At 33.0% G+C, this 12,466-nt stretch overlaps 1 protein-coding gene and 1 long non-coding RNA gene across 2 annotated transcripts; both read left to right on the top strand.

Annotated features, from left to right (window-relative positions):
* The first annotated feature begins 2,610 nt into the window (after positions 1 to 2,610).
* On the top strand, positions 2,611 to 9,346 carry LOC139491807 (uncharacterized). The gene is made up of 4 exons (XR_011656645.1): positions 2,611 to 2,725; positions 6,558 to 6,718; positions 7,647 to 7,906; positions 9,153 to 9,346. It is a non-coding gene; the product is annotated as an uncharacterized lncRNA (long non-coding RNA).
* On the top strand, positions 2,895 to 5,833 carry LOC139492120 (uncharacterized). The gene has a single exon (XM_071280259.1). The coding sequence runs from the start codon at positions 3,011 to 3,013 to the stop codon at positions 5,831 to 5,833; it is 2,823 nt and encodes a 940-aa protein (XP_071136360.1). The 5' UTR covers positions 2,895 to 3,010.
* Positions 9,347 to 12,466: the final 3,120 nt, after the last annotated feature.

Raw genomic sequence — 12,466 nt, forward strand, 5'->3', positions numbered from 1 at the left:
CCAGGTATGATAAGAAGCGTTTCTGGTCCCCTTCCCAAAAAAATGTATATAAACATCATTGATAGTCTTAGTATAGAAACTATTCAAAACTATGATTTTTTTTTATCTTAGGTCCGAATACACAGTTATTTCGTAGTGCATTTCCTTTAGACAATAAATGGAAATAAAAAAAAAACCCACCTGCGCTTTCTCCATAATATTTTTACAGTGTGTTGTACTACTTTTGGGACAAATTATATCAAAATTATAGAAAACTTCATCAGCCCTAACTCAAAATATGGACAATTTTATGTGAAGGGGGGCTTGAAATCTTTTGACAGCTTCCGAAATGCTAATTTTTGACCTTTTTCAACTGGACCAAATCACTACTTTACATTATAATTCACGAATCAATTTTTTTACAGTGTAATTTTATCCCCCTTCTTGCTACTTGAGGCATAAAACATAAATAAATAAATTTGGAAGGGGTATAAAAAAAATTGACAAGTAACACACTGTCCACAGTAGGGACTATATTCACAACGAAAATCAAGGGACGATAACTGTGTACTTGGACCATGTTCTGGTGAAAGGAAGGTTGCCTAGCAACGGTTTTATCAAATAGCCAATTATCACTTATGCATTTCTTTCTCATTACCCATTAGCATAACTCAAATAGTTTTGTTTGTATAACAATAACATCAGGTTGTAAAAGAAAAGTCACTTTAATTTCAGTTTAAAAAATGCTTAGCAACAACCTAGCAACAAAATTATTGCCTAACAACGGTTAAAAAATTTGTAATTTCTGCCATATGAGGTATAAATATAGCAATATTTAAAGATTTAGCTACCGTAAATGATTTTTCCTTCATATATGATGTCAGATTCATCATTTTTTTTGGAAGAAAATCATAGTGATCAAAGTTGCTTAGCAACAACCAAAAAAGATAAAATTAAATTAAACTACAAAAAGTACATTTTATTTTTAATTGTACAGATTAGAGTAAAATCAGGTCAGATTGGTTAATACATGCAAGAATAACTAGCAGTAAGAAAAGAAAGTAAGTCAATTGTATATCGTGTTGATAAAAAAAATTAGCAGCCAAAATAGTGCTTATTTAGGCCTTTGTTAGTCTTGTATTATTTTAATTTTAGTTTCTTGTGAACAATTTGGAAATTAGTATGGCGTTCATTATCACTGGACTAGTATATATGTGACCAGCCACGACATATCCAGGCTTATGGAGGTAGAAAGTCATTGTGAGAAAAACGCCGTTAACTATATGTGACTAGCCACTTTAAGGATTAGGAGGGTACATTGTTTAAAATTTGCTTTTTGTATATTTATCTAGAAGATCTAGTCATGTTATTATGACATATTTGTTGTAAAAGCAACGAGAAATTTCGAATACCGGTATGAAAATGAGACTGCTCTATGACGACTTTTATTTATTAAAGGCACTAATTTATAAAACACAAAATTATTGTATTTATTGGCTCTTAGTGATGTTCAATAGCGTATTTGAAAAAAATTTCAAAGACTTGAATTTACTACAATACAAACAATTCTTATCTCTATTTTAGAACATGTAATTTAAACTTGTTGAAAAGAAGTTAGTTTAAAATTTGTCAAAGTAAGCTTTAAGAATTTCTTTTTTTAATTTAGATTTATTATGCATGTCTCTAAACATAGTATGCGACGCGTAACAGTTTATAAGTATGTGTTGTCATATATGCATTTGATACGGTGAATTTATTATGGATATATTTCAGACTTCATTTATACAATCTTTAGAGCAGAGTATTTTTGTTTTGTTTGTAGCTCTATTTCAAAATATGTAATTTAAACTTGTTGAAATATGTTTATTTGTCAAAGTAAGCTTTAAGGTTCCACTAAAGTCAAATTTTCCAAAAAGGTGGAGCATTTTAAAATGTCAAAATTCTATAAAAAATACATATTTTTGAAGCTTGAAATTTGTACCAATTATAAATATGTATATAAGGTTGAAAAAAATAAACATGACTCCAAGAAACTCATATAAACAAATAGAGTATTCACCAATAAAATATTGAAAAATGAAGTTTACAACACACATTTTAAAAAAAAATCCAGGACATTTATTAACGAATATTAAAGTATAAGATTAATTGCATTTTAATAAGCATGTGTATACGCAGTGCAAGCTATCATTTAAAGTTGTTGTAGATAGCCAGTTTCTGTGAAAACGACAAAAGTTTTACCATTTCATCTTTGATGAAGGCAGCCATTTAATTTTTTTGGACGACACACTGATTATGCTTACTTTTTCTGGTTTATAGATTTTGATCAGACATGAAACTTATTTGAAATAAAATTTCGTTATTTGGGAATAGTATTATGTGTTTGGGTCGAAATTTCCTTACCATTTACACTGTTAAAAAGGCATCTGAAGCAGCTGATCCTCCATTCTTTGAAACCGAAAGTAGCGGTAACAATCAATACGCAGTTTCGCATTGTTAAGAAAACGATATATATACCCAAGGACTCTTTAATAGATCGTTTCTAAGTTTAAACATTTACATTTGTTTCAATTCTTCAACCATTAATTGGAAAACAATAAGTTTAATGTTGATTTTATAATACGAAACTACGTACTATTTTTAGGTACACAACTTCCGGAAAGAAGAAAATGTGCTGATCTTTGATCACGAACCTGTAAACAGTGGGGAAAAATCTAATTTATAGACAATCGGTGTATTTGATCTGGTAAGCACTAATGTCCCCTTATAATAATATGTATATTTCTGTTATAAAAGTCCATAATATGTCCATCAGAATAAAGGATTAAGCGAAAAATGAAAAAAATAGTATGATTTTTTTCCATCGTCATTTCACAACACGTGAAGTATCTGGTAAGTAATAACTTTTTAAAACTACAAATAAAATTGTATGAAGCAAAATGAAGCACAAAAGTGTAGATAAAAGTGTCATAAATTGACAGGTAAGTAAAAAAAATAATTTATTTTACACATTGTTGAAAAACAATTTTATATGGAAAGCAAGAGGAAGCACATGTACACAGCACCTGTAGTAAGAATGGCTAGAAAAGTAAAAATAAGTAAGAAATTTGGTAGAAGTTTAGGCAGACATAGGCAAAAAAGGAGAGAAAAACACAAAGGAAGACCAACCTATACAATTAAAAAGTCAAGGCAGTCCCAAAAGGAAAGTTTGAAGCTGATAATTAGAAAAATTCATAAGTTCTACAACACCACCATACGTAAAAACATATCAAAAGCATCCGTTTATGCATCCTTTGCTACTGGTTGTGAACTTAAGCTCAAGATTCGCAAGGTGAAAGATCTAAGCCCAAAAGGTTACCGTTTAATGAACTTAGATTGTTTACAATCGCACATATCAAACATTACAATGCATGCATGCTTATGTGCCGAAGCCATAAAAGTTACAAACCAAGGAAAACCACCCATAACACTTGAAACTGAGGTTCGTTCGTTTGGATTGGCTAGTGTGATGTTGGCGCAGTGTCAAGGGTGTCACAAAAAGTTTTCTTTAGATAGTAGCCCAAAGGTCCCTGGGTCAAAACGCTTTGATATCAACGTGAGGGCTGTGTGGGGCAGTATGGTAACTGGGAATGGTCCGTCCCATCTAAATGAGTTTTTGGCCACACTGAATTCCCCCGGACTATCACAGCCCTCATTTACTGCAATAGAAACAGAGATCGGCCAGTGGTGGCACTCTATTCTAGAGAAGGACATGCTGTCAGCTGGGCAGGAGGAAAGACTTCTTGCCATCGATAGAAAGGATTTTCATGAAGAAGTGCCAGCTATAACGGTAATTACAGATGGAGGTTGGTCTAAACGTACCCATAAACATTCCTATAATGCAGCAGGGGGGGTGGCCATAATTATTGGGAAAGAGACGAAGAAATTGTTACATATTGGCGTGAGAAATAAATACTGTTACATATGTAGCACCAATAATACGAAAGAACACACCTGTTTTAAAAATTGGGACCAAGACAGCCAGTCAATGGAGAGTGACGTTATTTTGCAAGGGTTTCTGGAAGCAGAGAAAAAACATGGAGTCAGGTACATGAGGATAGTAGGTGATGGTGATTCATCAGTATTTGCCAAAATCAGAGAGGAGGTACCAGGTTGGGGAAGATCAGTAAAAAAAGAGGAATGTGCTAATCATGTCTCAAAATGCTTCAGATCAAATTTAGAGAAACTTGTGACTGACAATCCCCTTTACAAAGGTAGGCATCATCTTTCAAAAACAACAAGAGTAAGGCTAGTAAGTGCTTTAAGATGTGCCATTCGAGTACGTTCAAAAGAATTTAAGGAGAAGAAATATGATAAACAAACTGCAATAAAGAAGTTAAATAATGACATAAGAAATTCGGTTCATCATGTTTTTGGTCAGCATGACCAGTGTTCTGATTTTTGTCAGGCCAAAAATCAAACTGCACCAACTTCCAACCCAAGTGATACAGATAATATCGAAACTGTAATAATTAATGACCAAATTGACTTTTGGACTGAAGGATCTTCCATTTCATGCCAGGAAGAGGCCCGTGGTGGTACAACTATTGATTACAGCAACGTTGAACAACATATTATTAGAGATGTCACATCAATACTCAATAGGATCGCTGAGAAATCCGATAGACTTTTGGGAAACAGCACTACCAACCTAGCTGAAAGCTGGATGCATATAAGGACAAAGTTTGATGGTGGTAAGGTATACAACATTTGTAATAGGGGTTCATGGCATGCTCGTTGTTATGGTGGTGCTTTAAGGATGAACTTAGGTCCACAATGGTCATGCAAGGTTTGGGAATCTTCTACAGGAACAGAACCGGGATTTTTCTATAGAAAACTTTATGCCCGTCATGAACAAACTTTAGCTAATTCCACCAGGTATAAATCAAAACCAAGTGTTCATAAACTTCGATGGAAAAAGAAATTCTCAAGCCTGAAAAAAAGCACCACAAGAAAGGCTACTAGAGCATATGGTCCAGAAGCTACTGATGTTGTAGAAGATGTCTCCACTACAGTACTTCAAAAACTTCAAGATAAATTTTTACAAACTCATATCAATCTTTCGGCCCAACAGTGTAAAAATATAACTACTTCTACAGTTCTTCAATCTCAGTCAGGTCTTTGGCATTCAGAAAGGAAAAAGAGAATAACTGCATCTAACTTTGGTTCAATTGTCAAAAGAAATCCATCTCTGCCTATTGCAAAATTTGTCCGTACCATTCTTTATTCGTCATTCAGTGGAAATCGTCACACAAGAAATGGTATTAACCAAGAAGACACAACAATAGAGGAATACAAACTAAAGAAAGCTGAAGAAAATGAAAATGTATCTGTAGAACGTAGTGGACTGGTCATACATCATACCGACAAATACTTGGCTGCTAGCCCAGATGGCATAGTTACTATATCCACAGGAGAAACTGGTATTATTGAAATAAAAAACTTACTTCATTCTAAACCTTTAAATCTTTGGCAAGCATCAGAAAACAAAACATTCTGCTTAGAAAATATATCCGGAAAACTGCAACTAAAAGAAAACCACAACTACTTTTACCAATGTCATGGACTTCTTAACATCTGCAATAAAGACTGGATTGATTTTGTGGTCCGCACATTGAATCCTCACCAAATTTTTATTCAGAGAATTTATCGAGATGTCTCTTTATGGGAAAATACAATGCTTCCGAAACTTCAGTCTTTTTATAACAAGGCAATACTTCCTGAATTAGCTTCACCAAGAGAGGGGAAAAGTCCCGGAATTAGAGAACCTGGGATGTGGGTAAGTCTGAAAATATGCACAAATGCATATATATAATAAAAAGAAATGAGTCCTGATACCTATATGATAAAGTAATAATAAATGAAGATAATAAATTTAAAATAATATCAATTAAAGGTAGGTATTCATATCTTGTGCTATCATTTGTTAGTACATGATATATAGCAAAACTCTTGACATTTATTCAAACCAAAATTACCAGAACAAGATGTATTATATATTTGACATACATTTATATACATGATTTTAAAATATAATCATGCTCAAATTGAAATGTATGCTACATAAAGGTTGTAAATAGTAAAAACAAAGGTATGTACATGTATCAAGGAGACAATCTCCCAAAAATACATACATATCTTTATTCATTTATTTAATTAGAAATTAACCTTGCTTCTTATAATCACTGAGGTAATATTTTTTATATGTAAAAGAAAGTGTAAGGTGTACGTACAATGATGTATGTCACTATGTGTCAATGAAACAATATAGAAAAATATTACATAATCCGTTACCATGATAACAATGCTCAATAGGCCATACCACATAAAAAATGTCCATAAAAGCCCCTTTTATTTGATAAAATTATGTTAATCTTATTAAAATTGCTTAAAATCATTTAAAATTACTGCACATTTTCTACTATCATGACTATGTATATGCTAAATTTTTCAGTGTTGCTGTCATTCTTCAGATTTGTTATTCAGTTGTATAAAACTACATGTATGCATTTGTGATAATATGATTTTTGTCATTGCAGTATGTCAACCCAGTAAAACCAAAGACACAAAAAGGAAAGAGGAAACAGTCTTCAACCTCATCAAATAAACAAACCAGGAAACGAAAATCAAGAAAATCCAGTTCATCAGACTCTGATATCACTGACAATCAACCACAAGGGTCAGGTCAAATAAGTCAAAGGTAAAATAATCTTTGAATAGTAATTAAGAAAAATTGAAAAGTGATCAATTCTAAATTTGTCCTTTAGAAATATATATATTTATACATAATTATGTCAATGAGATAACATCTAAAAAAGTAGAAAGTGACAAAATTTACATTATCCTTCAACAGTGAACAACAGGCCATACAACACAACAAACAAATGTCTATGAAAGTTTGTTTTTATCAAAAATCATATCTACATACATGTTGATATTTCCTAATTACATACATGTATGTGCATTTTGAACTATCACAGGTGTGACACAATCGGCTTTAGGAAAGAATTATGCTCAAAATGTCATTTGTCCTTATGAAAGACATCACTGTTCTCAAGATGAAGAACAGCTATAAACATGCTGTTTCTTTTGCATCAACTTTTTTATGTAAATGTTCTGATTTTGTGTAATAAAAAAAACAAGCAAAGAACCAAGAAACACAAAAATAATAACAATTCAACAATTTGCTCTTCCATCATGAACTCTCTCCAAGAAATAGGAGTGATAGCAGGTGGACTAATATCCAGGATTTAAAGCTATTACATATAAAATGTACTTCTTACATTGTCTTATATTCACATATAGTTTTTGCAATACTTTTTTCAAATGGGTTGATGTATCATTGATGCATACCCTTTTTCTTATTTCTTCATATGTAACCACATAATATATAAGAAAAGATATGGCAAACATGATCACCCAGACACATGAATCTCCCTTACTACAAGAAATAATAAGGGTGCATCAGAATCCTGCACTGTGATCAGTTTGTCGTAAAAAACAAAAGTAAAACTCCACAAAGCTTGCAAACATTTATTGTAAGTGATCTGGTCAACCTAAACCCCATATTGATGTTTCTTTGTTTATTATGAGACAAATATTTTATATGACAGGTTTTAATATTTTAGGAAAACAAGACAGAGACAAATTAAATTTTTGGGCCGAAGCATTAAACATGAATGGATAATTGATGAAACTTCACAACAAAAAGAATGGTATAAAGGGACTGTAGTATCTTTGTTATCTGGAACTGATGGAAGATTAACTGCCATTTATGAAGTGTTGTATGAGGGAGAGGATGAACCATTTGAAATTGACCATTTAATACAGGATTATCAATCTGGATCAGTGCAATTCATAGATGTGTAACAGTTTTATAAGAAAAAAGGTACTTTTGATAAATAAATATTTATTTTTCAGAGGAGAACTTGCTTCTTATGTAGTGTGGACTGTTGCTTACTGTTGAAGGCCAAAAGGCAAACACTAAATGATGACATTTTTGCAATAATTATGTAGTATTTTGTTCTGCAATACATACTCCTTTCCTTATTAATGTCTGGAACCACCAAAATGATATTGGGTATATGTGAATTAGGCACCACAAAAGAAACATTTACAAACTAAAACTAACATCATCTATGAATTTTCCTGAAACTGTAGGGTTCATCAGTAAGCAGCAATAATGCAAGGAAACAAATATCAGACATTCAAATTAAAATACCATAAATAATAAAATAATAAAATAAATAATAGATATACCTATAATTAAGCAAAATAGGCAAAGTATTTCATGTGAAAAATCAGATATCATATAACAGAAAAAAAAAAAAATGTCTTGTTTGGGGACAGGTAAACAAATATTGAATATATATATCTATTACATCTCATCTAATAAAATTATGTCACCATTCACCCGAATATTGTCAAAAGACATGAAAGTTCTTGTGAAATATCATATTTGATGTTCTAGTTATTTTGATTTTTATTGAACTAATATATCATGTATATGATTCTGTTAAACTTACTTATTGTTACTTATATCTACATATTGTATATGGTCATGATGGTTTGCAACAAAATTTCGCACATACCTTATCCAAAATACCAAAGTGGGTTTTCATGCTTAATATTGTAAAACCATAACCTGCATGCACACACAGCTTCTTGAATTAAAAGGATGTTATGCTAGAATTTAGTGCCATAATGTTGATTACTTTTATACAAGAATAATAATTCTTGAACAAATGAAGGGTTTAATCAATCAATTTGTAATCCCCCCCCCCCCCCACACACACACACACACATACACACATCATTATCCAGTTTTGCAAAGAAGTATTTGCTACAGTTGTTTGTATTATTTGTAATAAAACATAAATTGTATTGAACCTTTTCCAACTTTCATTTTCAAAAACATATTTTAAATATTGTAAGATTCATATATATGTTATTTAGTAACACTGTGCTCCATACTTTAAAAGAAAATAGTTCCAAAACAAAAATGGCCTTCAATTTTTCTTAAATGCCACACATTTAAATCACTGAATATGACCTGTTGCATGCATTTTAATGTTAATAAATGGTAGCTTGTACTAGATAGACACTTGATTTATACTTTAAAGTCTTTTTTTCAGGGTTTTTGTGACTTAGGACATTACTGGATTTTTTAGAAGATTGACTTACTTGTATACAGAATTTTTGACTTATGAACATATATTGTTGTTTAGAATTGTTTAATTTGAATAGTGCCCATCACAAGGAAGATTTTGATATATAATATGGTATGTTTTATCCAGTATATAGTCTGATATTAAAGTTTAAAGTTGAACATGATTTTGACTTTAGCGGAACCTTAAGAATTCTTTTTTGAATTTAGATTTATTATGCATGCCTTTTTACATAGTATGCGACGCGTAACAGTTTATAAGTAGGTGTTCTCTTATATGCAAATGATACGGTGCATTTATTATGGATATATTTGAGACTTCATTTATGAAAGGAAATCTATAGAGCAGAAATTTAATTTTTTTTGTATCAATTTAAAATGTAGATTCAAATATTTTTCACTTCAAACTATAAACTAAAACTTCTTCAAAACTTATATATGATGTATAGTTCGGCATCCGCAAAAAAGAAGTCAAGGAAAGTGTTTATCTCTTCTTCACAATACGTATTTCATTGAATCTCGATATTTATCATGTTTATAAGTTTTCTAACAATGTTGTTCTACCTCCATAAGCCTGCAAATGTCATGGCGGGTCACATATTTGTTTAGGGGCCAGCTGAAGGACGCCTCCGGGTGCGGGAATTTCTCGCTACATTGAAGACCTGTTGGTGACCCTCTGCTGTTGTTTTTTATTTGGTCGGGTTGTTGTCTCTTTGACACATTCCCCATTTCCATTCTCAATTTTATTATGAACGGTTAAATAATGTTTTGTTTTGTATATCGATGTAGGTTTTTGGCATCATTATTCTATTTTGATGAATTAAATTTTATGCATATTAACTCATTTGCTGTTACCAAAACAAAAAAAATAACAGTATTAAATAAAAGACAGCTATCAAGGAATTGGTCGGTTTATTCGACAAAAATGCATTAATGCAAATCAGATTGTCACATAGGTCAAATAAAAAAAGCTTTTAATTATATTATACTAGAACACACCCGTGATATCGCGGGTCCGTGACTGAATTAAAGTATATAACTATGCGCAAGCCTTATTTTAGTATTAGTACTGTCATCTGATTATAAGATACACAATTGTCTCTGCTTTCAAATCTTTCTGTTTGAACCCGTCGAGCTGTAACTTATCAATTATTGGTAATATTAATTATTTGGAAAACAAAAGGTCCTGGAATGGAGTATTTTTTAATCAACAGCATTGTCCTATATTAGTTATAAATAAAGTTGAATTCTTTGATTCGTTGTTTTACGTCATGCCCGCTAACAAATTGAAAACTGTACCTATACGCCTTATTTTAGTCCAGATTTAAGGTATTCGTATTGTTATCTGAGAAAGTCTAACTGATTAAAAAACTACTATAGGTAACAATTTAACAATTAAGTAGTGTCAACCCTGTGATTATGTCCCGTGTAATACTATATAGCATATCATTCCTGAATACACCGTTTGGTGGTGCGCCTGTCAGATGCGGAACGTACAGATAAGGTAATTGGTAACAGGTGAATATACTATTGGTCTCGGTATCGGACTCGACCCGGAACTTCTTAATTATTGGCAATATTAATTACGTGGAAAACAAAAGGGCCTGGAGTGGTGTAATTTTTAATCTACACCTTTTTACTATATTAGTGATATATAAAGTTGAATTCTTTGATTCGTCGTTTTTTTTTCTTCTTCCAGGTAAGGAACCGGATTCATTGCTGAATGTTAATGGTTCCGCGCGAAAACTTTACGCAGTGTCGGGCAACACAGAAAGATTTCTCTTGGCTATTTACAAATTACATTTAAAACGTTCGCAGAAAAATATACAATTAAAATTATTTACAACTGGTTTTCCTACTTCCTTTCAGAGCATGCCTTCAGGGCAGCTCTGAATCCCTCAACGGTGTTGGTCGCTGTAACTGTTGTTGGTAGGTTGTTCCAGTCCCTGATTGTCCTCGGGAAGAAAGATTGGCCGTAGGTGCCTGTACTTGTTCTTTCTTGGAAGAAGCGGTTTTTACCTCTGGTCCGGTTATCATTCGGCGTCAAATATTGGTGACGGTCTATATCTATAAGTTCATGCTGGATCTTGAATAGCATGCACAATCTATTTGTTTTCCTCCGTTCTTCGAGGCTTTCCCACTTTAGATTTTTAACCATATTTGTGACACAGCCAGGTGTTCAGTCTGTGTAGTTGTTATTCACAAATCGTGCAGCTCTTTTCTGAACCTGTTCAATTGCCTTGATTTTATTTTGAGCGGTTGGGTCCCATACTGTGCTTGCATATTCCACTGCAGGTCTTACCATGGACACATATGCAGCTGCCTTTACAGGTTTTGTACAGCCTTTGAGGTTTCTACGTATAAACCCCAAAGTTCTGTTTCCTTTGCCTACTGTATTGTCTATGTGTTTATCCCATGTTAGGTTGTTACTGATGGTTACTCCAAGATATTTACTTGCTTCCTCTGTGTCTAGAGTATGACCGTGAAGATGGTACGATGTTTGTATCACTGGTCTATTTTTGGGGGATATTCTAATGACAAGGCATTTTTTGGCATTAAAACTCATCTGCCATTTGTTTTCCCAGTCTTCCAATGCTGTTAAGTCCTTTTGGAGAAGTTCACTGTCAGCTTGGTTGGTGATGGTACGAAAGAGAAGGCTGTCATCCGCGAACAATTTGGTCTCTGATGTAGATGCTGTTTCTGGCATGTCATTAATGTAGGCCAGGAACAGTAATGGACCAAGGACTGTGCATTGGGGTACACCAGAGAGTACTGGTACTTGTGAAGAGACGGCACCCTCTAATATCACGCTCTGCTTTCTGTTATGTAGGAAAGAGCGAATCCATTTATTGGTTTTGGGGTTGACGCCGTAGTATTCCGACTTGTGTAGGAGGCGGTGATGTGGTACTTTGTCAAATGCTTTTGCAAAGTCAAGCAGGATGATGTCTACTTGGCCGCTACTTTTTAATTTCGATGCAATGTCGTTGATGGTTACAATTAGTTGGGATTCGCATGATCGTCTTTTGCGGAATCCGTGTTGTGCATCAGTTAGTATTTTATTTTTGTCAAAGTGGTCCATGATGTTGCTATGTACAATATGTTCTAAGACCTTACATGTGATGGAAGTTAGAGATACTGGTCTGTAGTTAGATGCTAGGTGCCTTTCGTCTTTTTTAAAAAGTGGAACTACATTGGCATCTCTCCAATCTTGCGGGACTTCACCAGTGTTCAATGATGTTTGATATAGGTCTGTGAGTATAGGAGCAAGTTGTTCTGCTGCTG

This window comes from Mytilus edulis, chromosome 10 (assembly GCF_963676685.1).
Source record: "Mytilus edulis chromosome 10, xbMytEdul2.2, whole genome shotgun sequence".
Lineage (NCBI taxonomy): Eukaryota > Metazoa > Mollusca > Bivalvia > Mytilida > Mytilidae > Mytilus > Mytilus edulis.

What these genes read in the sequence shown, in the direction of transcription:
- LOC139492120 (XM_071280259.1), top strand. Translation starts at nt 3,011, where the DNA reads ATGGAAAGCAAGAGGAAGCACATGTACACAGCACCTGTAGTAAGAATG.